At 51.3% G+C, this 26,848-nt stretch overlaps 1 protein-coding gene and 1 pseudogene across 5 annotated transcripts; both read left to right on the top strand.

Moving 5' to 3' along the window:
• Nucleotides 1–184: 184 nt before the first annotated feature.
• Nucleotides 185–16,972, top strand: LRRC74B (leucine rich repeat containing 74B). Of its 5 annotated transcripts, none has more exons than XR_009211078.1 (10): nt 185–448; nt 1,716–1,858; nt 2,244–2,376; nt 3,318–3,524; nt 6,822–6,931; nt 7,930–8,045; nt 9,517–9,595; nt 9,999–10,097; nt 10,498–10,645; nt 11,496–11,575. XR_009211078.1 is itself a non-coding variant. In XM_058431385.1 (10 exons), the coding sequence occupies exons 1-9, from the start codon at nt 310–312 to the stop codon at nt 14,927–14,929; spliced, it is 1,179 nt and encodes a 392-aa protein (XP_058287368.1). In that variant the 5' UTR covers nt 185–309; the 3' UTR covers nt 14,930–14,978; nt 16,139–16,972. The 5 variants fall into 5 exon arrangements, 2 of the variants coding, with proteins under 2 accessions (XP_058287368.1, XP_031994431.1); XR_009211080.1 differs by having other exon boundaries at nt 10,498–10,851; nt 11,496–11,563; XM_058431385.1 differs by lacking the exons at nt 9,999–10,097; nt 10,498–10,645 and adding exons at nt 14,774–14,978; nt 16,139–16,972 and having other exon boundaries at nt 11,496–11,591.
• Nucleotides 16,973–17,681: 709 nt separating this feature from the next.
• LOC116458675 (tubulin alpha-3 chain-like) lies at nt 17,682–26,162 on the top strand (annotated as a pseudogene).
• The last annotated feature ends 686 nt before the right edge of the window (nt 26,163–26,848 follow it).

Genomic DNA, 26,848 nt, shown 5'->3' with positions numbered 1-26,848 from the left:
GCATGGGGATAAACGCCGCAAGGCGCCCAATCCGGTGCATGGTCTGTGGCGCATGCAGTTTATCAGCCCGGGCGAGGAGCCTCAGTACAAGCCAGCCACAGTTTCTACGGCAACCGACAACACCGGGTTGCCGGGGCGACCGCCGCGGGAGAGCGCGTCGCTATTGGCTGTGGCGGGTGCCTGTCGCTGGACGGCACATTCGGTTGGTCAGCGCAGCCGCAGACTCCGCCCACAATCCCGGGCCTTGCTCTGGGTGCGGGGCCAAGCTGTCTCCCACTCAGTGTCTGAGACTGCGAGAGGGTCGTAACCATGAGGGGTTCCTGCGAGAGGTCTGGGGAGGATGAAAAGCAGGAGGAAGAGGCGACGGTGGCCTGTGGAAGTCTTTCAGGGGTCCCCGAGGCCGAGCAGAGTCCCGAGGCCAATTGGGACTCCGACCTGGAGACGGAAGGTGCTCGGGGGAGGGGGCAGGCCCGACTCCTCCTCTTTGGGGGTCTTGTCCCGCAGGGGTTGGGGGACACTGGCTGGGGCTAAGGGGGCAGGAGACCCCTGTCCAGCAGGGAACGTACCCGTCTGCGGGGCGCCTCCAGCCACCTGCCCTCCCTTCGTTGCTCCTAGAAGCATCAGGTAAAAATGCAAAATCCCGCCAGACAGTGCACCAAGAGCTGTCCCACCCTGAAATCAGGCGGGTTTTCCTGTGCCCTGAAATAGAATCAGAGCCGGGTTTTCCCAATCCACAGGAAAAACTAAGCTAATGGATGTATAGAATTTAGAACGATTTCGGTTTTTTCTCCCGCAAAATGTTTACAAAACATTTGTGGTCTGCAATGCAGGTTAAAAGACACAGCATGCAATTTGGCATCAGACAGGCAGAGGCCTGACTCTGGCAGGATCAGCTACCACCACTAGCTGTGGGATGCTCAGCGCAGGCCAGCCACAAACAACAACATTGGGTTGCTTGGGCTCATATTTATTAATAAATAAATATATAAATAAATTATTTATTTATTAGAGCCAGGGTCTTGCTCTGTCACCCAGGCTTCAGTGCAGTGGCAGGATAATAGCTCACTGCAGCCTTGAACTCTGCACTGTAGTGAGCCTTCTGCCTCAGCCTCCTAAGTAGCTGGGACTACAGGGGACCACCATGTCTGTCTAATATAAAAGTGTTTTGGCTGGGTGGGGTGGCTCACGCCTGTAATCACAGCACTTTGGGAGGCCCAGGCAGGCGGATCACCTGAGGTCAGGAGTTCGAGACCAGCCTGGCCAACATGGTGAAACCCCGTCTCTACTGAAAATACAAAAAATTAGCCCAGTGTGGTGATGGGTGCCTGTAATCCCAGCTACTCGGGAGGCTGAGGTGGGAGAATTGCTTGAACCTGGGAGGCAGAGGTTGCAGTGAGCCGAGATGGTGCCACTGCATTCCAGCCTGGGTGACAGAGCAAGACTCTGTCTCGAAAAAGAAAAAAAAGAAAATTTGTCTGGCTATGTTGCCCAGGTTGTCCAACTTTCTTTTCATAACTGTATGACTTTAAGGAAAAGATTTGCGTTGCCTGAGCCTTGATGTCCTCATCTGTCATATGGGAACAGTGGTCCCAAGAAGCACAGGAAGCAGTGCTTCTAGAGGCAAAACATAGGCCAGGCAGTGACACAGGGCAGGGGAGGACACAGGTGGCTGTAGCTGTGCAGGGGTCCACATTCGTCCCCCTGTCTCCTACCAGGCACCCATGGGCTTAGAGAACTGGTCAGGGATGCACTGTACCTGAGGTCTTGCCGGGCCCATAGCGTTGTGCCCGTCTCCTGCTTTCTGCGCCAAGGGAGCGCCCAAGAGCTGAATCTCCGGCACCGTGGCCTGGGGCCCCAGGTACCACTGGAGAGACACTGGGTCCAGGCTTACAGGAAGAGGCCTCGGGAGACAGCAGCCATGGGAGTGCCCCTGAGTCTGTCGCCTACACTCCCCAGCTTCTGCCTGTGTCAGTCATGCCCTACCCTCCACATCTGGGAGACAGACGGGATTGAGGCTGTGACAGGTGGTGTGAAGCGTTGTGGATCCTGCAGGCTCCTAACCCGCTGTGGGGTCAGGGAGAGCTGGGGGATGGGGGAGACCTTCACTGAGCCTAAAAGGAGAAGCAGGTGTCACTTAAAACAGGTGGGAAGGGGAGGGCTTTCCAGCTGGAGGACGTGGAGTGGGCTGAGCCCTGGAGCATGAGCCAGGATAGTGGCCAGTGTGTTTGCTCTGTCTGTCCCAGGGCGCCCGGGCTCTGGCTTCCTCGTTGAGCTCCAATCCATACGTCAAGCGGCTGGACCTTCGAGACAATGGGCTCTGTGGGGCGGGTGCAGAGGCCCTGGCAGGTGCCCTGAGAAAAAGCAGCAGCATCCATGGTAGGTGCTGGGTCTGGGGCAGGTGGGTAGGCGTGAGTCCTCCCTTTCCTCAGGGATGTGCCTCCACCCCTGAAAGCTGGGCTGTGTCACCTGGGGCCTGCTGGTGTTGCTGGTGGATAGAAGAGGGGCCTCATCACAGGAGGGGGCATGTGGGGTGGAGTTAGACCCTCTGCTGTGCAGCCAATGCTGGATACAAGTCCTTCCTCACCCACCCCACACCATCACTCCTCTCCCTTGCTGGCCAGCATCCCCCTCTTCACCTAGCACATGGGAGACTCCCAGTACCTGAACGCAGGATGGGAGAGTCCTTCCACACAGAGAGGTGGGGGTTGGGCATTGTAAGAAGCAGGTAGGCAATGTGGGAGTTTGATGGGGCCGGATCCAAATGCCAGTTCTGCCACTGGGGAGCTGGATACCTGGGCAAGCAGCTTAACCTCTCTGAGCTTCAGTTTCTGATCTGTTAAATGGCCCCCACAAGACCTTATGGGCTTGGGGCTGTGGTAAGCATGAAGTGAAATGCACTCTTGAAGTGATCCAAAGAGTGTGTGACCCATGTAAGTGCTCCACGCATGGCTACCTGGGCTATTATTGCCAATCCTGGCAATGGGGCTGTGAGGGCTTCTGAAGTGTGTGGTGATATCACTGCCAGACACAATCATCGATGGGGTGGCTGCCCCCCACCACAGCAGTCTCTACAGTTCCAGGAGGTAGGCGGTTTTAACAGCTTGACACAGAAGCTGGTGGGCACACAGGGAGGGGGAGGTCAGGGGCAGAGGGGACCCAGACATTGGGAGCCAGAGCCACCATGCAACCCCGGGACAGTTCACCTATAAGGGCCCCTTCCTCAGCCTCAGACCTGGAGGTTTGGGGGATGGCAGAAGAGGGAGGAAGGGGTTCCTGGCTTTGCATCCCACTGGCCGAGGAGTGGTTCTGTCCCCCAGATGTGGACCTGTCGGAGAACCAGCTGGGAGTGGCAGGAGTCCAGGCCCTCTGTGCCGCCCTCACTGTGAACCGGGCCATGCAGAAGATGCAGCTGTCAAGGAATGGCCTGGAGGAGCAGGCGGCCCAGTACCTTGCCGAACTCCTGCTGGCGCACACAGACCTGAAGTCCCTGGACCTGAGCTATAACCAGCTGAATGACCAAGCAGGTAACGCCTGCCCAGGGCGCCATGGCCGTGAAAGCTCAGCTTCCTGGGGCAGGGGTGGGTGGGGGTTGGCAGGACCGCACTGCACATCGCCAGGGAGCATGTGCTCTGGCTCCTGCTCCCCACACCCCACCTTGCCCCACTCCTCTTCCAGTCCAGCCACACGGAACTCTTAATTCCTTCCACAAATATCTCATTGCCCACTGCTGTATGTGCTGGGCACTGACTTAGCCACCAGGAATCCACCTTGAACAAAACCAAGTTCCTGACCTCAAGGAACAATGTTAACAACATCATTCTCAGTAATTATTGGCACTGCAAAAGAAAGTTTATGCTTCTAGAGAAGAATGGGGACCCCCTGCTTTAAAGAGGTGGCTGGGGAGGCCTCTGTGAGGTGACATTTAAGCTGAAATGTGCAGAGTGGGAAGGAGTCAGCCATGGCAAGATCAGAGGGAGAGCATTTCAAGCAGAGGAACAGTGAGCATGCGGGCCTGTTTCCCAGACTGGCGGACAGCAGTGTGACTAGGCTAGGGAGCCAGGGAAGCGTGGCCAGGCTGTGGGGTGGAGAGGACAGAGGGGGCTGCAGGGCTGTAGGCTGTGGCAAAAAGAGTGCAGATTTTGTTCCAAGTGAGGTAGCAGATGTGATTGGGATTCCTTGATCTCATCACTCTCATGCCCCTGAGCATATTCAGGAGCTATCTGCTTTGCCAGGAATTTGCACTTCTACCTGCCCCTCCTCAAATGGTCTAATAATAGTAAGGATCACTTGGGACCCTGGGTTAGGCATGCAGATGCTGACCCTGGACCTGCTGAACCAAGCTCTTAGGGGAATGCTAGTGAATCTGTATTTTAATGGTTGTCCCAGGAGAATTGTCCCCTTTTTTTGAGACGGAGTCTCACTCTGTTGCCCAGGCTGGAGTGCAATGGTGTGATCTCTGCTCACTGCAGCCTCCGCCTCCCAGGTTCAAGCAATTCTCCTGCCTCTGCCTCCTGAGTAGCTGGGATTACAGGTGCGCGTGACTACGCCTGGCTAATTTTTGCATTTTTTTTTTTTTTTTTTTGAGACGGAGTCTCGCTCTTTCACCCAGGCTGGAGTGCAGTGGCGCGATCTCGGCTCACTGCAGGCTCCGACCCCCGGGGTTCACGCCATTCTCCTGCCTCAGCCTCCCGCGTAGCTGGGACTACAGGCGCCTGCCACTTCGCCCGGCTAATTTTTTGTATTTTTAGTAGAGACAGGGTTTCACCGTGTTAGGCAGGATGGTCTCGATCTCCTGACCTCGTGATCCGCCCGCCTCGGCCTCCCAAAGTGCTGGGATTACAGGCGTGAGCCACCGCGCCCGGCCTAATTTTTGCATTTTTAATAGAGATGGGGTTTCACCGTTTTGGTCAGGCTGGTCTCGAACCCCTGATCTCGTGATCCGCCCGCCTCGGCCTCCCAAAGTGCTGTGATTAGAGGTGTGAGTCACCGCGCCCGGCCAAGAATTGCTTTTCAGAAGCACTCCTCTGTCTCAAGCCGCTTAGAGCAAGTGGGGTGACATCAGCCTTGGCCTGTGAGAATTGCCCCTGGCATGTAACTGCCAGAGAACCAGTTTGCCTTCTAAGAAAATTATTGCAAGAAGTCAGTGAAATTAAGTGAGGCAGCTGGGCGCGGTGGCTTACGCCTGTAATCCCAGCACTTTGGGAGGCTGAGGCGGGCGGATCACGAGGTCAGGAGATGGAGACCATCCTGGCTAACACAGTGAAACCCCGTCTCTACTAAAAATACAAAAAATTAGCCGGGCGTGGTGGCGGGCGCCTGTAGTCCCAGCTATTCGGGAGGCTGAGGCAGGAGAATGGTGTGAACCCGGGAGGCGGAGCTTGCAGTGAGCCGAGATAGTGCCACTGCAGTCTGGCCTGGGCGAAAGAGGGAGACTCGGTCTAAAAAAAAAAAAAAAGTGAGGCTTGGCAGGGCACTGTGGCTATCTGTAATGCCAACACCACTTCCGGAGGCTGAGGGGCGAAGAGTACTTGAGGCCAGGAGTTAGAAACCAAACTGGGCAACGTAGGGAGCCCCAGTGGTGACAACAAATGATTAAAAAAATTAGCCCCAGGCAACAGAGCGAGACTCCGTCTCAAAAAAAAAAAAAAAAAAAAAAAATTAGCCCCAAGTGGTGGCATGTGCCTGTAGTCAGGAGGCTGAGGTGGGAGAATCGCTTGAGCCCAAGATATCAAGGCTGCAGTGAGCCGTGATTGTCCCACTGCACTCCGGGTTGGGCAACAGAGTGAGACCATGTCTTAACAACAACAAAAAATACTTTCTTTCCTCTTTAGTGCCTGTTTCCCCATTATGATGTTAAAAGCAGGTACTGTGATGTGCAGCTGGTTTCTGGCTCTTCTGCAGGCGCTTTCTTGTGTGTATAAATAAATGTTCACTCTGGTGTTCCTGTGAGGGTTGTGGGATGACTGCTGGAGGGTTCTGTTCGGCCATGTTGCTCCACCTTCATCTCTACGTCTCGCTATTTTGCCCAGGCTGGTCTTGAACTCCTGGCCTCAAGAGATCCTTCTGCCTCAGCCTCCTGAGTCGCTGGGACCACAGGCTCACACCACTGCCTAGCTTTCACCTTCCTTTCTCTACCACCCCCATCTCCTGTCTACCACAGCTGTGCCAGCCTCTTGCTGGCCTATGGCACCAGCCTTCCATCTGGTCTCCCAGCCTCTCGCCTCTGTCCCCACCCAGCCCAGTCTATCCTGGACACCTGCCACTTGCTGAAATGCTAATCCAGCCTCATCACTTCCTAAGGCCCTCCCTGACTCCTTGCCACTTGTATGTGCTGCCTAAGCCCCTTGGCTTGGCACTCAAGGCCCCTCAGCATCTCTCAAGTGCCCATTACTCCTTCCTCACCTCACTGGCTTCCCCCTCCCCAGCCCCAGCTCCAAGCCTGCGTGCATTTCCACAGGTGCCTCTGCCATTTGCAGTTTCCTGTGTCTCCTCCCCACTGTGCATGCGCACGCCCCTGGCGAATTCGTCAGTCCTGAGTTATCTCCTCTGTCCTCTTTCCTGACTGTCCCCAAGACAGGTTGGCCACCACTCCATTCTCACGCCTCCCCCTTTGCAGTCTAAATGAATAGCTCACATCCCATACATTTGCATTTATATCTCCCCCATGAAATGTGAGTTCCTTAAGGGCACGGCAGGCCCACGTTAGTTTCATGTCTGTGACCCTCCTGCCCAGCAGAGGCTCGGCACGCAGTGGGCATCAGTGTGATCTTTTGAAGGAGTGAAGAGAGTGAGTCAGAAGGTCTCTCTTGGTGTTTCTGAAGGGGAGACACTGGGAGCAGCCCTGGCAGAAAACACAGGACTCACCGAGCTTAACGTGAGCTGGAATCACCTCCGGGGCCCAGGAGCTGTGGCATTTGTCAGGGGACTGGAGGTATGAAGCCCCCACCTAGTCGGCCCTGCAGCCTGTCTGCTGGGGCCTGTCTCCCAGGGGCCACCTCCCTGTCTCTGCAGCTCCTCGGAAATGAACCTTGGATCTTTTAAGCGCAGCTTAAAGACCGTTTCTTTAGGTGATTTTAATTTTCTTGGCTTCACTTAGTGACCACAATACGCTGTGCTCACCGTCACATCGTTTCCTGAAGGGTCACTGTTGAATGTCTTGCACCTTCCCCAGACACCATAGACACCCAGCTGGGAAGGGACATCCGTGCAGTTCGGTGACACACGCTCACTGTTGGGCATATGCAGGTGGTTTCCTGAGATGACACCTTGCACCCTTGGATGCCAGCGCAGCCTCTCAAACACCCACCTGTTCCCTTCCATGTTGTGGTTCACAGGGCTGGGGAATGGGTGGCTCAAGCTGGTGCTAGGGTGGTACAAGGTGTCTGCAATGTCCCCAGTGCCAGATACCCTGTGGGGTCCTCAGGCCATGGCAGCTGCTGTCTTGCCCTGATACAGGGGCTGACCTTAGGGTCCTGCCCCACAAGATGGCATGTCACACTCTGTCTTGCCAGATCACCTACCCTTCTCCCCATCACAGTACCCTGGGCAGGTTTCATCCAACATCTGTTCACTGGATCTTGGGATCCCTGCCCTCCAGAGCCATTAAGTGGGTGTGGAGTCTGATCAGTGTTTCTGGGGCCTGCTGCTGCTCTGCACACGCCCCTCCCAGTCTCTCTGAGGGCCATTCATGTCTACATCGGTCCTTTCCTGTTGCGCTGTGGGCCACTGGGCTCTGTTGACCACCATCATCCAAACTGCAGCCACCAGGGGGTCTGCATGGCACTTTCCTGACCCTTCCTTAGAGCCTCTCCCCTTCTGCCCTTTATCCCTTATCTTTGCACCTCAGGGCTCCTGGTCTCTGAGGCTGTGGCACCCTGGCTTGCTCCACTGTCAGATGGGGTCCCACGACTTCACTCTTTGGTATTCTAGGCAAACATCTTCCTTAAAGTTCTAGACATCTCATACAATGGCTTTGGGGATCCTGGAGCCTCTGCGGTGGGTGAGGCTCTGAAGGCCAACAACGTGTTGGAGGAACTCAACATGAGGTGAGGATCCCCGGGGGGACACCCCAGGAATCCTGGGCTCCGTGATCTTGCTGCTGAACCACGCAGTCTACCCGTGATGGGGATTCCCGTGATGGGGCTTGGGCCACAATCCTAGAGCAGCTCTGTCATCCTTATCACTGGAGTTTATAATTTTATTAATTTATTTAAAACAGCATCGCTGGCCTTGAACTCTTGGGCTGAAGCAGTCTTCCCGCCTCAGCCCCCCAAAGTGCTGGAATTACAGTCATGGAGAGTTCCTCATTGTTACATAGAGACCTGTGATTCCTACAGCACAGGCGGATGGCTGTGAATTGCACACGGTGTATAAAGCATCTCCGGCAGAGCCTGGTGCATGGCCCGTGCTCCATGCAAGCTTTCCTCCCTTGCAGAAGATGAGCCAAGGCCAGGTTCTGTGGCTCACACCTGTAATCCTAGCACCTCGGAAGGCTGAGGCGGGAGGGTACATTAAGGACAGGATTTTGAGATCAGGCTAGGCAACACAGCATGACTCCATCTCTATGCAAAATCTAAAAATTGTCCATTTCCGGTGGCATACACCCATCATTCCTGGTACGTGGGAGACTGAGGCAGGAAGATTGCTTGAGCCTAGGATTCAGGAGTTCAGGCTGCATTGCAGCCTGAGTAACAGAGCGAGTAAAACGAGCCTAGTCTGGGTGGGGCAAGGCAGGACCCTGACAAGTGGGCCCCGGTGCCTGTTTTGCTCAGCACGTGGCTACTGGAGCATGCCCTGTGTGAGGGGCTCCTCCAGGCCAGGCAGTGTCCCAGCCTAGCCAGGAGGCACAAGCCCAGAGGGAAGAAAAGAGGCGGATGCCGGGGAGGTGATGGGCCAGAGGACAGGGAGGTCATGGGCTGCTGTGACTGAGACCCTCCCCAGGGACAGCTCCCTGTGGGCAAGAAGGCCCCACTCAATCCTGCCCACCTTTCCTCCCCATGGGAGGAGCTAAGACTAGAGGTAGCCACAGAGGCTGAAAATGGAGGTGCAGCCAGAGCTGGGGTTTGAGAAGTCAAAGAGAAGTGGGACTGGCTCCGGAGACAAAGTGGTCCAGGGCGGTCGGTGCTGAGGCCTGGAGTTTGGGAACAGCAGGAGGAGGAGAGGCCTTGAACATAAGCTAGGTGATTTCTGGAACAGGCGTTGTTGTGGTGCTAGGCATGAGGTGTCAGCTGGGGCAGAATACGTGGGAGCACTTGCAGAGCTCAGAAGAGCGGCAGCTGGTGTCCACCAGGACAGGGACGCTTTAGGCGTGTTTGCTGCGTGATTCCTCTGAACGGTGTCATCTCCACCTTTTACCTGTTGACCTGTCCAGGGTTCCTGGGGTGTGAGTGGAGGGCTGGAACGAGAGACCCAACCTGGTGGCTGCAATGGCAGCTCCAGTGGGCACCCTGGGGAAGTGGGCTCTGCCCCGCTGCTTGGCAGGTTGCACAATGCATGTGCCTGTTGTCTTTGTTGCAGCAACAACCGCATCTCTGCAATGGGAGCCCTGAGCCTGGGCCTGGGCCTCCGGGTCAACCAGACGCTGAGGATTCTCGTAGTGAGTGCTAGCCTGATGACTGAGACCCCAGCATAGACCTGCCCTCTAACAGTCCACACAGATCCCTCCCCAGCAGCCCCCACCCAGGGGCAGCAGGCAGGTGCACACAGACTGGCTCGCTCCCTTGCCACTCACCCTGCATCTGGGGCCTGGCCCTCCTCTTCTCCCCTTCATCCCTCCCAGCCTCTCTCCCCCATCTTCTTGCTGCCCTTCCTCCTCTGTGGGCTGGGGTGCTGCTCTGCTGAAGGTGGCTGGGCCCCCCTTGTGTCTCCCTCATCTTCTCCCCTGCCTTTCCTCTTGCCTTGCTGGGACCCAGGTCCCACCCAGGTGTTCTGTTGGCCACTGCTCAGGCCAACCTGAAGCCTGGTGTTCCCAGCTGGGGTTCCTTCCCCTGGGTTTGCAGGTGGGGAGGGAGTGCTGAGCAGGACAGAGAGCAGAAGACAGACACAGGAGGGAGGCAAGCGGGGAGCAGGTCCCCAGGGGACCACTGTGCCCACAGCAGGTACGTGCTGGGGGAGATTATTGCCAGCTGGGTACGGACACCCAGCTCTGTCGGCCCTCAGCTCCCCACCCTAGCCTTCCCTGGGCTTCTCCCGTAGATCTCCTCCCCTGCTCCCTGCCTCACAGGAACCTGGACCTCTCTGAAGCATAGACCCGCGTTTCGAGTCACTTCATAGACAGTCCTCTAAATGTCCCAAAGTCACGTGGGAATGTGAGAGTCCAACCTGAACGCATACCCCCCTCTAAGGGCCATCTCCTGGTGGGGCGCTCCTTCTTCCTTCTTCCCAAGTCACCAGCTGGGACCCAGAGCCTGTCTGCCCCTCCCTTTTCCACACCCTCCTTCCCACCTTCTGCAGGGGCTCACCCTGCTGACTCCTCCCTCTTCTGACTTCCCCTCTTAGCTTCTGTGAACTTGCGGGATTCCTGGCTGCAGTTCTTTCTTCCTAGCTGCTACCCAGGACCAGAAACATGCCCTGCTTTAAAACTGTTGGAGTTTTATCCCCTCTGGATAAACCCAAGCTTCGAGTGCATCATGTCGTGCGGACCTAGGTGTGGTGGCTCACGCCAATAATCCCAGCACTTCGGGAGGCTGAGGCAGGCAGATTGCTTGAGGTCAGGAGTTTGAGCCCAGACTGACCAACATGGTGAAACCCTGTCTCTACTGAAAACAAAAAAATGAGCCAGACGTGGTGATGCACACCTATAATCCCAGCTACTCTGGAGGCTGAGGCAGGAGGATCCTTTGAACCCAGGAGGTGAAGGTTGCAGTGAGCTGAGATCTCACCACTGCACTCCAGTCTGGGTGACAGAGCAAGACTCTGTCTCAAAAAAAAAAGTAACATAGCATGTCATGGGGTATCTGGGCTCTGCCAGTCCCTCTCTTCCAAGTTCAGTGCTCTCACCCCAAGCTTGGAGTACACACACACACACACACACACGCGGTACTATTTTTCACCCCTGCCTTTGTTCCTCTGCTGTTCTTGCTGAAGTGTCCAGCTCCGGCCACCTCACCTGGGAAGCTCAGCTGAGCCCTGCCCAGATACACCTCCTCTCCCAGCCTTTCCCTCCCAGGGGAGCTGGCACACACTCACTCACTGCGCTGATCACACCACATTTCCTGATGCTTCCTTTCTCTCCCCTCTCCCCAGCAGGCAAGTTCTTAAAGGCAAGGGTGTGTCTTGTGTGTCTATATCAGTCAGAGGCCTCTCCCTTCCTCTCTTCCCTAGCCCAGCAGCCTCACCGGAGCATTCTGTCTGTCTGATGGAGACACCTTCTGAGCTGAGACAGTATGGCCATAGTGGCTGTGTCCTCAGAGATGAGGAGCCCCTCCTTCCCCTTCACGTTGCTCTCTGGCCTTCCCGGACCTGGCTTCTCACAGCTTTGTGTGCGTGTTTCTCAGGTGTCCAGGAATCCCATCCGAAGTGAAGGCTGCTTTGGTCTCCTCAAGTCTGTCCAGGACAATCCAGCCTCTGCCCTGGAACTACTGGATTTCTCAGTAAGAGCATTTTATAAACCTCGTTTCTGATCCTCCCAGCAGCCCTGTGAGGTATCATAATTTTAGAAGAAGAAAGTGAGGGTTAGAGAAATCAAGAGCCCTGCGCAGATACACGGCGTGGCAGAAGCAGTGTTGCAATGGGACTTGAGTGCAGGCACGGGACCACTCGGCTCTGCCCCCTCTGGACTGGTGGTTCCACGAGATCTTGCCTGGGGCCCCTGCCTAGGTTCTTTATTGGCTGAGAGAGGATAAGTGGAGGTCTGGGCACGATGCTCCCTATCCACTGAGGTTTAGATCTGCAGGCGCAGCACCTGCAAGCCTGTCCTCTGTCCCTCCCCTGACTGTCTGCAGGTGGACTGTGGTGCTGGAAGGTCCACTTGAGTGGCTGTGAGAGAGATTAGGATCCCTTTTCATTCAACTTTGCCACTTTTTTTTGAGTCAGGGTCTCACTCTATCACCCAGTTGCAGTGCAGTGGTGTGATCGTAGCTCACTGCAGTCTCAAATTCCTTAGCTCAAGTGGTCCTCCTGTCTAAGCTCCCCAAGTAGCTGGAAGTACAGGTACAGGTCACCATACCTGGCTACATTTTTTAGAGATAGGGGCTTGCTATGTTGCCCAGGCTGGTTTCAAACTTCTGACCTCAAGTGATCCTGTGCCATGGTCTCATGTCTTGGGTGAATTTTGATTTTTTTTTTTTTTTGAGACAGAGTCTCACTCTGTCACCCAGGCTGGAGTGCAGTGGTGCTATCTCGGCTCTCTGCAACTTCCGGCTCCCAGGTTCAGGCAATTCTTCTGCCTCAGCCTCCTGAGTAGCCAGGATTACAGGTGTGTGCCACCACGCCCGGCTGATTTTTTTTTTTTTTTGGTATTTTTTTTTAGTAGAGATGGGGTTTCACCAGGTTGGCCAGGCTGGTCTCGAACTCCTGACCTCAGGTGATCCACCCACCTCAGCCCTCCAAGTGCTGGGATTACAGGCATGATCCATTGCGCCTGGCGAATTTTGATTTTTTAATGTAGAAAAAGTGCTAGGTGAGGTGGCTCACACCTATAATCTCAGCACGTTGGGAGGCTGAGGTGGGAGGATCCCTTGAAGCCTAGAGTTCAAGACCATCCTGGGCAACACAGCAAGATCCCCATCTCTACAAAAAGCTTTTTAAAAAATTAGCCAGGCATGTGGCACATACGCGTAGTTTCGGGTGCTCAGAAGACTGAAGCAGGAGGATCACCTGATCCCAGGAGTTTGTGGCTTCAGTGAGCTATGATTGTGCCACTGCACTCCAGCCTGGGGAACAGGGCCAGACTCTGTCTTGAAAAAAAAGGGAAGGAAACAAAAAAATTGAGTTACAAATCAGTGCTGATTCTAACCCTGATTTTTTTCAACCCAGACTTGAGTCAAAGCCTTTCTAGAAATGTGTGTGTGTAGTTTCAATTCTTCAGGTTTGGGACAACTGATGTCAAACGTCCTTACTGTTTCCTTCTAACGGCCTGTTCTTGCCTTAACCATGTGCCTGCTGCTCTGAGAATTCCTGTCAGCACTGGATCTGTCATTCTAAAAGAAATAGAATTTCATATGGCATTATACTGCTCAAATATACACTTACTTGTCACAATGTATGGTCATTATCAGAAGCCCCTAGTCTTGTGGGAATGCCATGGGCTTTGGAATCAGTTCAGGCTTGGGACCAAATCCTGTGTCTTTCAATGTGTGATCCTGGACAAGATTCTGAGTCAAAGAATCATAAACAATCAATCAATAACTAGCCTGGGATGGGCATGATGGTTCACGCCTATAATCCCAGGACCTCAGGATGCCAAGGCAGGTGGATCACCTGAGGTCAGGAGTTTGAGACCACCCTGGCCAACATCGCAAAACCTGTCTTTACTAATAATACGAAAATTTGGCTGGAGTTGGTGGCTCACGCCTGTAATCCCAGAACTTTGGGAGGCTGAGGCAGGCAGATCACCTGAGGTCAGGAGTCCAAGATCAGCCTGGTCAACATGGTGAGACTCTGTCTCTACTAAAAATACAAAAATTAGCCAGGCATAGTGGTATGCACCTGTAATCCCAGCTACTTGGGAGGCTGAGGCAGGAGAATCACCTCCAGGAGAATCCAGAGGCAGAGGCTGCAGTGAGCCGAGATCACACCATTGTACTCCAGCCTGAGCAACAAGAGTGAAACTGTGTGTTGTAAAAGAAAGAAAAAAAATTAGCTGGATGTGGTGGTGTCCACCTGTAACCTCAGCTACTTGGGAGGCTGAGGCAGGAGAATCGCTTGAACCAGAAAGTGGAGGTTGCGGTGGGCCGAGACTGTGCCACTCCACTCCAGCCTGGGTGACACAGTGAGACTCCATCCCAAAAAACAAAAAAACAAAAAACAAAAAACAAAACAAAAACAAAAAACCAAAGAAAAACAATTAGCCTGAATGGAATATTCTATTTTCTATTCCTTAACTGTTGTTATCTGTTATCACTAGTATAATCTGACTAGCCCAGATTTTATTCTGAGCTTTGAGGGAAATAGTTTTAAAGACTTATAGTTCAAGGAAAATCTTTCCCTGACTTGTGTGTTTGTGAAACGGGGCTAACGCCTACCCCACAAGGCCATCATGAACATAAGCTGAGATGACAGACCTAAGGGAAAGGCCTTGCGCAGAGAAGGACTCAATCAGTGCCGGTTCTGTTTTTCACAGCCCCTTGGTTTTTAGTTTTTAATTGAGGAACAACATTTATGCTGAAAAATGCACAAAGATTAAGCATAGAGCTTGGAGAATTTTCACAAACAGCATAGGTGTCTATGTAACCAGCCCCCAGATCTGGAAATACAGCATAGCCGGGCGTGGTGGTGGGCACCTGTAGTCGCTGCTATTCTGGAGGCTTAAGCGAGAGGATAGATAGCTTGAGTCCAGGAGCTCAGGGATGAAGCGAGCTATGATTGAGCCACTGCACTCCAGCCTGGTGACAGAGTACGATCCCATTTCTACATAAATAAATACAGCAGGCCTCTAAACGTCCCCCATTGTCCCCTTCTCTACTGGATCTTACTAGTTTGCGGGTATGAGATTGTCATCCACAGGAGAGAAGCCGCCCGAAGGAGCTTCTCTGAGACCTTGCGTGTGTGAGTGGAAAATGGTCAAATTCTCAGATAGTAACAAAGTTCATCCTTGTAATGCATGTCTCCTCAGGATATCCAGGTGAACGCAGAGTTTGATGGCCTTGCTAGCTCAGTGAAGGGAATTCTTCCAGAACTCTGTATAAAGACTGGCGCTTGCAGAGTGGAGTATAAAAAGGAGTTGCTGCCAGTCTTCAGATCAGCCCTGCCAGCGTCTGTCCCTAAGTGACCTCGGAGTGTGGCTTCCTCATCTCCAGTCAGCTGCTTTGACCTCCAGGGTGAGGAGCTCTTGACTCACGAGGCCTTGTTACCACTTGTGTCTGCACCGAGTCCCCACGTCAGCTGTGTGCTAAGTCCTATGGAGCTGGCCTTCATGGTGCCTACACACCTGTACCCTCCTCTGTGCCCCACGGACCCTGCACTCATCTGGGCCTTCATGTGCTCTCACTCATTCCTGTCACACAAACCCCTACTAAGTACTGCACATTGAGCTGGGCATGGTATCCAAGATGCCCAAGCAAGTCCCTGCCCTCCCCATGTTCATGTTCTGGTGACCTCAGGAAACTATTAAAATATAAGGAGGGGTGCACACTCTACTTTTGAGAATACAAACGGGCACAGCCTTTTTGGAAGGCAATTTATCATCATGCACTGAGAGCCTCAAAACTGCCTGTGCCCTTTGATACAATCATTTGACTAATGTGCTCTAGAGAAATAACCAGAGATGCATAAAAGATTGATGCCTAAAGATGCTCATGGGGCCGGGCGCGGTGGCTCACACCTGTAATCCCAGCCCTTTTGGAGGCCGAGGTGGGTGGATCACTTGAGGTCCAGAGTTCGAGACCAGCCTGACCAACATGGTGAAACGCCAGCTCTACTAAAAATACAAATTTAGCCAGGCGTGATGGCGCACACCTGTAATCCCCGCTACTCAGGAGGCTGAGGCAGGAGAATCACTTGAATCCTGGAGGCAGAGGTTGCAGTTCTCACCATTGCACTCTAGCCTGGGCAACAAGAGCAAAACTCTGTCTCAAAAAAAAAAAAATGCCCATGGAAATGTTGTTTATCATAATGAAAACTGGAAGTGTCCCCAATAACGGGATTGGCCAACTAAAATTTGGAACTCTGCAAATGTTAAAAGCCACATGCTCAAAGAACACTTAACGATTCATGAAAATACACATGATTAATGTTAAGTGAGAAAATTGGGAAGAAAAAAATCACATGGCAGCTGGGTGCAGTGGCACGTGCCTGTGGTCCCAGCCATTCAGAGGCTGAGGTAGGAGGATTGCTTGAGTTCAGGAGCTGGGAGACCAGCTGGGGCAATACAATAAGACCCTGTCTTTAAAAATCAATCAATCAATCACATGGCTTATCTGACAGTTCCTCAAAAGCTTAATCATAGAATTACCATATAACCCATTAATTCCATTCCTAGGTATATACTTAAAAGAAATGAAAACATATGTCCCTACAAGAACTTGTGCATGAGCCGGGCGCAGTGGCTCACGCTTGTAATCCCAGCACTTTGGGAGGCCGAGGCGGGCGGATCACGAGGTCAGAAGATTGAGACCACGGTGAAACCCCGTCTCTATTAAAAATACAAAAAAAAAATTAGCCGGGCGTGGTGGCGGGCACCTGTAGTCCCAGCTACTCGGAGAGGCTGAGGCAGGAGAATGGCGTGAACCCGGGAGGTGGAGCTTGCAGTGAGCCGAGATCACGCCACTGCACTCCAGCCTGGGCGACAGAGCGAGACTCCGTCTCAAAAAAACAAAAAAACAAAAAAAAGAACTTGTGCACGAATATCCATAGCAACATTATTTATAATATTCTAAGAGTGAAAATGCCCACCAGTGGATAAATACAATGTGGTATATCCGTACAGTGGAATATTATTTGGCAATAAAAAGGAATTTGAGGTGATAACAATGTTCTAAAATGTATTGTGGTGATGGCTACATAGCTGTGCATATTCTTAAGGCAATTGAATTATATATACTTTAAATGAATGAACAGTATGGTATGTGAGTGACATCTCAATAAAACTGTTTTGAAAAGAAAGAAAAGTACTGAAACATGCTAAAAACGGATGAAACTAGAAAACATGATGCTAAGTGAAAAAAGCCAGTCACAAGCTCACGTGTTGCATGATTGCATTTTTATGAAACATCCGGAGTACACAAATCTATACAGACAGAAAGTAGATTATAAATTGCCTAGGCGTAGAGAAATAGAGGGATTGGAGGTTGACAGCTAAAGGATGTGGATTTCTTTGGGGGGGTGATAAAAATGTTCTAAAGTTGATTGTGGTGATGTGCAACTCTATGAATATGCTAAAAACCACTCAATTTTACATTTTAAATGGGTGATTTGTGTGGTATGTGAATTACATCTCAAGAAAGCTGTTGCAAATAATATCATATGGGTTGAGCCTAGTGGTATTAAAAAAGTATAAATATGGCCAGGCGCGGTGGCTCACACCTGTAATCCCAGCACTTTGGGAGGCCGAGGTGGGCAGATCACACGGTCAGGAGATCGAGACCGTCCTGGCTAACACGGTGAAACCCCATCTCTACTAAAAATACAAAAAAAAAAATTAGCCAGGTGTGGTGGTGGGCGCCTGTAGCCCCAGCTACGTGGGAGGCTGAGGCAGGAGAATGGCGTGAACCCAGGAGGCGGAGCTTGCAGTGAGCCAAGATTGTGCCACTGCACTCCAGCCTGGGTGACAGAGTGAGACTCTGTCTCAAAAAAAAAAAAAAAAAAGATTATAATATCATATTTTCCCCATAGCTTTTCTGTGTTTAGATATGCAAATCCTTACTGTACAGGTCGGTAGCCAAGGGGCAATATGCTGTACCAAATGGCCTAGGTGTGCAGTAGGCTGCACCATCTAGGCTGGTCTAAGCACACTCTATGATGTTCTCACGTCAGCGAAATCGCCTGATGATGCATTTCTGAGAACGTATCCTAGTCATTGAGCAATGCATGCCTCTACTGAAGAGCACCGTGTGATGCGGGCTACAGCTGAGCTCTGTGCACAATGTGGCTGGAGCCCTGAGGAAGGGGAGGTCTATGGACTGAATGGTGTCCCCTCAATATTAGACACTGAAGCTCTAGTTCCCAGTGTGATTGTATTTGGGGCCAGGGCCTACAAGAAGATAGTGAAGGTTAAGTGAGGGCATAAGGGTGGGCCTTGATCCAATAGGATTAGTGTCCTTATAAGAGACCAGAGAGCTTGGGTGCTACCTCCCCCCACCCTGTGGGAGGATGTGGTGAGAAGGTGGCTGCGTGCAAGCCAGGAAGAGAGGCTTCTGGGACTTTTAGCCTCCAGAACTGTGAGAAAATAAATGTCTGTTGTTTAAGCCGCTCAGTCGATGGTATTTTTTTATGGCACCTGGAGCTGACCAATACAGAAGGATTCACCCTACTGGGGAGAAGGGGCAGTGGGGGCAGTGGCCTCCTCTGGTTTCTCTGGCCCTCTGCAGAACTCCCTGCCTGCCCCTCCTTCTTGCGCCAAAGCATCCTTCTAAGGACAGACCTGATCGCACTGTTCAGAGGCCCCAAAGCCCACAGAAAAGGCCCAGCTCCTGGACCTCATGTGTTCTATCCCACTGGGGGAGCTGCTTCTCTCTTCTCTGCTCTCTTCTCAGGAGGGAAAGTTAAGGGTCTGCTTGACCACCCTCTAGGGAGATGCCAGAATGGGGTGCTGCATTCCAGTGATGAGCTGGGGGTAAGCCTGCATGTCTCCTCCTGTACTCTTCCCAGAAGTGAATACACAGTGGATATTCAAGAAAGTAAAGACTATCTTTTAAGAATGAATGAATCAGGGTGGGCATGGTGACTCACACCTGTAATCCCAGCACTTTGGGAGGCTGAGGTGGGCAGATCACTTGAGGTCAGGAGTTTAAGACCAGTCTGGCCAACATGGTGAAACCCCATCTCTACTAAAAATACAAAAATTAGCCAGGTGTGTTGGTGGGCGCCTATAATCCCAACCACTCAGGAGGCTGAGGCAGGAGAGTTGCTTGAACACAGAAGGCGGAGGTTGCAGTGAGCCGAGCTCACGCCACTGCACTCTAGTCTGGGTGACAGAGCAAGACTTGGTCTCAAAAAAAAAAAAAAAAGGAAGTATCAGGCTCAGCACACTGGCACGTGCTTGTAATCTCAGAAATTTGGGAGGCCAAGATGGGAGGATCACTTGAAGCCAGGAGTTCCAGACCAGCCTGGGCAGCATAGTGAGACCCTCGTTTTCTACAAAAAATGTTTAAAAATTAGCTGGGCATGGTGGCATGTGCCTGTCGTTCCAACTACCTAGGGTGCTGAGGTGGGAGGATCACTCGAACCTGGGAGTTTGAAGCTGCAGTGAGCCATGATTGCACCACTGCACTCCAGCCTGGTTGACAGAGTGAGAACCTGTCTCGAAAAAAAAAAAAAAAGAATGGAAGGATCAAACTGCACATGGCGATGCATGCTTGCCTGTAGGCCCAGCCCACAAGGGACGCTGAGGCAGGAGGATCATTTGAGCCTGGGAATTTGAGCCCAGCCTGAGCAACATAGTGAGATCCCGTCTAAAAAAGAAAAAAAGGGAAGAATCAAATATTTGTTCCAAAGTCCTTAAAATGAGTATTGAGTCCCAGCCTGGCACTTTCCTGAGCAGGGATATGTCTCCTCTTTCTTCTTTAGTGAGAAAAATAAAAATAGCTCAGAGCACTTTGAGCTATGTGAGGTATGCAGAATTTATCAGGCCTGGAGACATAAATATGGGACTTCAGGCAGGGCATGGTGGCTCACGCCTGTAGTCTCAGGAGGCCAAGGTGAGCCCAAGGTGGGAGGATCACTTTAGTCCAGGAGTTTTGAGACCAGCCTGGGCAACATCAGGAGATCCTTGTCTCCTCAAAAACTTAAAAAAAAAAAAAAAAAGCTGGGCATGGTGGCACACACCTGTGGTCCCAAGTCAGGAGGTTGAGGCTGCACTGAGCTATGACCATACCAGTGCATTCCAGCCTGGGTACACAGCGAGACCCTGTCTCAAAGTAATAATAATATGCTGGGTGCAGTGGCTCATTCCTGTAATCCCAGCTGTTTGGGAGGCTGAAGTGGGCTAATCACTTGAGGTCAGGAGTTCGAGACTAGCCTGGCCAACATGGTAAAACACTGTCTTTTCTAAAAATACAAAAATTAGCCAGGTATGGTGGTGCATGCCTGTAATCCCAGCTACTTGGGAGGCTGAGGCAGGGGAATCGCTTGAGCCCAGGAGGTGGAGGTTGCAGTGAGCCGAGATCACGCCACCACACTCCAGCCTGGATGACAGAGCAAGACTCTGTCTCAAAAAAAAAAAAGAAAAAGAAAAAGAAAAAGAAAAACAAAACAAAATAATAATTATAATAAAAGAAAAAGAAATGAATATGGGACTTCAGTAACATATTTCGTATCCGTGCCCAGGGGGCAATTTTTTAAAGGCATTTTGTTCCTGACTAGCTTAACCCATTATCTTCTTGTTTGTAGAATTTATGATACAAAGAATAATGTATAGACAACCAATAGCTTATGTTGTTTTAACACAAATTCTTGTGGCCAGGGAAGCTGAAGCGATAGGATTGTTTGAGGCCAGGAGTTGAAGACCAGCCTCAGTGAGACCCATTTCAATTTTTTAAAAAAGAGCAATTCTTGGTAAACCACTTAGGAACTGCTTCTTCTTTTGTCTTAAAAACAGCATCTCTGGCCAGGTGCAGTGGTTCACACCTGTAATCCCAGCACTTTGGGAGGCTGAAGCAGGCAGGTCGCCTCAGCCCAGGGGTTTGAGACCAACCCTGACAACATGGTGAAACCCTGTATCTACAAAAAATACAAAAAAATTAGCTGGGCATGGTGGCACATGCCTGTAGTCCCAGCTATTCCGGAGGCTGAGGTGGGAGGATCACCTGAGCCTGAGGAGGTTCAGGGCTGCAGTGAGCTATGATCTTACTACTGCACTCCAGCCTGGGCAACAGAGTGAGGCCTTGTCTCAAAAAATAATAAAATAGGCTGGGCACGGTGGCTCATGCCTGTAATCCCAACACTTTGGGGGCCGAGGCGGGTGGATCACGAGGTCAGGAGCTCGAGACCAGCCTGACCAACATGGTGAAACCTTGTCTCTACTAAAAATATAAAAATTAGCCAGGCATGGTGGCACGTGCCTTTCCCAGCTACTCAGGAGCCTGAGGCAGGAGAATTGCTTGAACCCGGGAGGCAGAGGTTGCAATCAGCCGAGATCCTGCCACTGCACTCCAGCCTGGGTGACAGAGCGAGACTCCATCTCAAAAAAAAAAAAATATATATATATATATATGTATATATAAATTAAATAAAATAACATAAAAACAGCATTTTGTAACTGCTGCTAATTAAGAGTGTATATTTAAAGCAACTTGAATCTCCGCTCCAGGGCTGAACGTCTTAAATGTGGCAATAATAAACTTTTTTTTTTTTTTTAAGAGCTCTATCACTCAGGCTGGAATGCAGTGGCACAATCACAGCTCACTGTAGCTTTGAACTCCTGGGCTCCAGCAATTCTCCCACCTTGGCTTTCCAAAGGGCTGGGATTACAGGTGTCAGCCACCTCACTCAGCCTTCTCTCTTCTATTTACCTTCTCCCTTCTATTTTAGTTTGTTATTCTCCCCTTTTAAGAGCTTCTTCCTTATAGGTTTAACCCTGATAGGCAGGCACACTTTGTTCTCATTCCCTTTTTTTTTTCTGTCACCACAGAATATTTTACATGCCGTAGAGTTTCAAATTGTCTTGAAATGAATGGGTTCACTTTATGTTCTGGTTCACAGTGTGAGTGTATCTCTATCCACGTGGGGCAGGCGGGTGTCCAGATCGGCAATGCCTGCTGGGAACTGTACTGCCTTGAACATGGAATTCAGCCTGATGGTCAAATGCCAAGTGACAAAACCATCAGTGGTGGGGATGAATCCTTCAACACGTTCTTCAGTGAGATTGGGGCTGGCAAGCACGTGCCCAGAGCAGTGTTTGTGGACCTGGAGCCCACTGTAGTTGATAGGTCCTCGGGCACTGGATGGCAGCTTTCCTGGGAGGGTGGGAGAGCATTGGTAAAACCCCACATGGGCTCCCGTGAATCCCCCTGCAGAATGGATGGGATAGACAAGCATATACCCATGGCATCGTTAGGGCAGAAACTGGAAGTTTCATATTTAGTGTATGTGAGACTCAGCTCCTAATTTAGGATGTATGGGAAAAGCTGCTTTGCCAGCAGTAAGATGGGCTGTGGAGAGATTCCCTCGTGGCTGCCTCAGCCCTGCCCAGGTGGCCCTGCCTGCAGGGTGTGGGGCGTTGATTCCCTCCTGAATGCTGTGCACTGTCTCATGCTGGTGCATGAGAGTCTTGATGTGCATCTTAGGCATAGAAGGTAAGTACAGAACATTCATTTCCTTCATCCAGATTAGAAGTCCCAGGTAGTTTCCAAGGAGAGCTGCAAAGAGACAGTACCTTTCAGTGTCCCACAGGAGGTGACAATGTCACCTGAAAGCATGTGGGACCCAGGCCACACAGGTTGATGGGACTGCCCTTCAGAAGTCACACTGACCTGGTGACTGTCCAGTTTGTAAGAGATTTTTAACTTATAGCCTTTGATGTAGTAGCTAAGGGCAGGGAAGATGTATGCACCTGTAGAATTACCAGTGTTGGGGGGCGGTGCGAGAGCTTATTTCCCTTCACTGGGAACTGTTTATGCTGACATTTATTTATTTACTTATTTATTTATTTATTTATTTATTTATTTATAGAAAGAGTCTTGCTCTGTCGCCCAGGCCAGAGTGCAGTGGCACCATCTCGGCTCACTGCAACCTCCACCTCCTGGGTTCACGCCATTCTCCTGCCTCAGCCTCCCGAGTAGCTGGGACTACAGGCGCCCGCCACCACGCCGGCTAATTTTTTTTTTGTATTTTTAGTAGAGATGGGTTTTCACCGTGTTAGCCAGGATGGTCTCGATCTCCTGACCTCGTGATCCACCTGCCTCGGCCTCCCAAAGTGCTGGGATTACAGGTGTGAGCCACCACGCCCGGCCTATGCTGACATTTATACCAGAGCTGACTTTAACTTCCTAGAGCCTTAAATTGCATTTGTGGTTTGGTTATCACAGAGACATTTTCTACCAGACACTGCCACTGTTGACCTACAACATGTAGCTCATGTACTTTGAACAGCATGTACTTTGTAGAAGTGAACAGTCCTGGAACATGTTCACCTTGGTGTACAGTAGGCCTTAAAGACTCACAGCACATGTGGTCTCTTTGTAGATGAAGTGCACACAGGGACCTACAGGCAGCTCTTCCACCCGGAGCAGCTGATCAGTGGGAAGGAAGATGCAGCCAATAATTACTCCAGAGGCCATTACACCATCGGCAAGGAGACCTGATCCTGGACCGGATCCGCAAACTGGTAAGAAGAGAAGGCTTCATGTGGACGTTGTCCTGCACAGGAGACTAGGCCTTGGATGGTGAAGGGAAGGTCATTTTCGCAACACTTAGAGCAGCATCTTGAGTCCGACTAAGTCTGCAACGTCTTACTATGAAGTGTGCGTGGTGATTTGTGCATAGATATGTATTGTCTGCTTTTATCTGCTTCAGAGTGTGATGCGTGTTCATTATGGATGGTCTGAATCTGTATCAACTCTCAGAGGCAAAGAGATGTGGCCCCGGCTTGGTGGAGGTTGGTGGTGTGGCTCCCACGGGCATTGGCTCACGTTGTCTGGTTTCTCTCAGGCGGATCTGTGCACGGGACTGCAGGGCTTCCTCATCTTCCACAGCTCTGGGGGTGGCACTGGCTCTGGGTTCGTGTCTCTGCTCATGGAGTGGCTCTCGGTGGACTACAGGAAGAAGTCCAAGCTGGAGTTTGCCATTTACCCAGACCCCCAGGTCTCCACAGCCATGACCCAGCCCTACAACTCCATCCTGACCACCTACACGACCCTGGAACATTCTGACTGTGCCTTCATGGTCGACAGCAAAGCCACCTATGACATGTCGGTACAACCTGGACATCGAGTGTCCCAGGTACACCAACCTCAGTCGTCTGATTGGGCAGATCGTGTCCTCCATCATGGCCTCCCTGTGATTCGATGGGGCCCTGAATGTGTGCTTGACAGAATTCCAAACCAACCTGGTGTCGTACCCCCACATCCACCTCTCCCTGGCCACCTATGCCCTGATCATCTCAGCCGAGAAGGTCTACCACGAGCAGCTGTCCATGGCCGACATTGCCAATGCCTGTTTTGAGCCAGCCAATCAGATGGTCAAGTGTGACCCTCACCATGGCAAGTACATGGCCTGCTGCATGTTGTACCAAGGGGATGTGGTCCTGAAAGACGTCAGTGGGGCCATCGCCACCATCAAGAGCAAGCACACCAACCAGTTTGCAGGTTGGTGCCTGACTGGATTTAAGGGAGGACTGGGTGATGTGGAGTCCTTGTGCCGTCAGGAAGTAGCAGACCTGCAGAATGATGCTGCCCCCGAAGGCCTGCATCCTTTGCAGTTGCTTGTCTGGAACCGTCACCCTGCCCCTGTTCCATGGGCTAGGCTCGTGGACATAAACCAATGAACCAGAGTGATAATTAATTCAGTGGTGTCTTTTGAACTTCCTTTGTGAGTCATCACACTATATATCTGTGGTGAGATTTTTGTGTTTTTTTAAGAATAAGGTATTTTTTGGAGGGTTTTGGTGCCCCTTGCTTGGACAGCAGAATTTGTGTGGAAAAGATAGGTTGAACTTCGTAGAAATTTTACGGGCATTTTGGGGAATCATGTGGATGGCGTATATAGTTTAACTTGGGCATTATTATAAACTGCTCTCACTAAGTCTTGCTTCATCTAAGTATGTCCAGTTTGTGCCGACATATGTCATAGGTGGCTTCGTTGTCGACCATGAAGGCACAGTCAGAATGTTCATCTGTAGAAATTATATCCAATTTAAATGTCTTTCGGAGTGTTTGATTTAAAGAAAGACTATCAAGAATCTTTTTGTGACGAAAACAGCACCATCTTTATTTCTCTTTTGGGAAGCCTAGTAATTTTGGCCTGTGTTTGCCTCAGACAGAAAATCTGTCCCCATCTTCCACTGACACATGAAAGAAACCTTGCTGTCCCCTTTCAGCTTTTCCAGGAGTTGGTGACTAAATCCTGTTGCTTCTCCCTCTGTTGGACCTGTGCGTCCTCTGCTTTGCTTTCCCTGCCTCCTCTGGATCAGACACCCACTGCCTCTGGGGAGACCACTGCAGTCAGCTCTAACTGGGAATTCCTACTCTGGGCTTCTCTTCCTCTCCTACAGGGCTTAGCATGGCTGCTGGACTAGCCGCCCAATTTTGTAAGTAAGGTTTTGTCTGAACACAGCCACCACACCCCTTCACTGCAGATCGATTTTGCTGTCCAGCCTCAGAGTGGGGTAGGTGTGACAGAGTCCATGTGCCTGTAAGGCCTAGAATTTTTATGATCTTGTCATTTATAGAACAGGTTTGCTGACCCCTGCTCTAGTTGATCCCATGCACTACTCAGGACGTGTTATTCCCAAGTTCTGAAACTTGGAATGCTTCCCTTTTGGTTCCCACCTTGGAATGTCACTTCCTACTCAAGCAAGCACTTGGACTACTCTTGCTGCTGTGGTAGCTTCATTCAAGTGATCTTTGACTTGTCAGCTTTGCATATTTCACAGTGGCTTGTTTGGTGGACAGCAGGGGGTATGACCTTCCCCGTGGTATCACAGTTGTGTACTCACAATCTATCTGGGTGGAAAAAGTTTAGCTACAGAATTTCATTACTACCTTGTAAAACCCTTTGGAGTAAATAATCTATAAAGAAGACAAGTAGTGTACATTTTCAGAGGGAAGACAGTCTTCACCTGGGCACCTATCACATGTCACAGTTGCTAGGACACAGCCCTTCGGGCAGCTTGGGATCCTGCCAGGGTGGCCACCTCCAAGGCTCCTTTCTCTTTATTCCTTGTCTGGAACCGTCACCCTGTCTGGCACAGAGAAGGGCTTAGTGAGGTTTGTGGGGGTGAACTGAGCATTCTCCTGGTCACCTACAGGGGGTCTTCTGTTTGAGGAAAAGTAGCCACCATTTCTAGGTTTGATACAAGCTTCACGGACTGCTTTCTTCCCCTTCTCCGGCAGGTGGGCATTAACTACCAGCCCCTGACGGTGGTCCCTGGGGGAAACCTGGCCAAGTTGCAATGGGCCATGTGCATGCTAAGCAACATCCCAGCCGTCACCAAGGCCTGGGCCTGCCTGGACTGTAAGTTTGATCTCATGTATGCCAAGCAGGCCTTTGTGCAATGGTACATGGGGGAAGGCATGGCGGAGGGGGAGTCCTCTGAGGCTCGCAAGGACCTGGCAGCTCTGGAGAAGGATTATGAAGAGGTGGGCATGGATTCTGTGGAAGCGCACGCTGAAGAAGGCAAAGAATACTGAGGGGAGGGTGTGGTGGGCTCTCTCCTGCTGCCCCCAGCATGGCTTGAACTTTAAATTCAAGTTGTTTGCAATTAAAATTTCTCTAAAAAACCAAGACCTCTGTGTGTCGTGCTGCTTGGCTCTGCCTACAGAAGCAGGTGGGACCCCAGAGCCTGCATGGACAGTCAGTGGGGTCCCAGCCTGCCCTGCTGGCATGGGGTTGGGGTGCAGCAGGAGCTTATGTACTTAAGGAGCTGCCATGGAAGTGACTTGACCCAGGGGAAACAAGACAAGCGTTGAGTGGATAGGTTTCCTAAATTCTAGGAAAGCTAAGTCAGGGTTTCAACTGAATTTGCAATTTTTGAGGCTTTTCTATTAATGGGATGTGCTGGCTAAAAAGAAGAGCCTAGAAGCAGAGTGTTTAAATCTGAGGTCTGTGAATGGGGCGTGTCCATGAAATCCCTAAAGCTGTAGGTCAAATATGTAAGGTCAGGACATTTTAGAAGGGGGAAGGTGTTACTGAGTTCTCCACAGCATTTGTGACCCACAGAAGGTCACAACACACCCATCCTGACCCCCCACTGCTCCATGGTAACCTGGAAGGCAGCGTTTACCCTCCATGCACACACACGGTCACCTTGCCCCTCAGCAGTGTCAACTGTCTTGGTAGAAAACCTCGCACCTTTCACTTCAAGTGAAGCATGTTA

The sequence above is a fragment of the Hylobates moloch genome, unplaced genomic scaffold, assembly GCF_009828535.3.
Source record: "Hylobates moloch isolate HMO894 unplaced genomic scaffold, HMol_V3 SCAFFOLD_19, whole genome shotgun sequence".
Classification (NCBI taxonomy): Eukaryota; Metazoa; Chordata; class Mammalia; order Primates; family Hylobatidae; genus Hylobates; species Hylobates moloch.
This window is presented reverse-complemented; position numbering and strand designations above follow the sequence as displayed.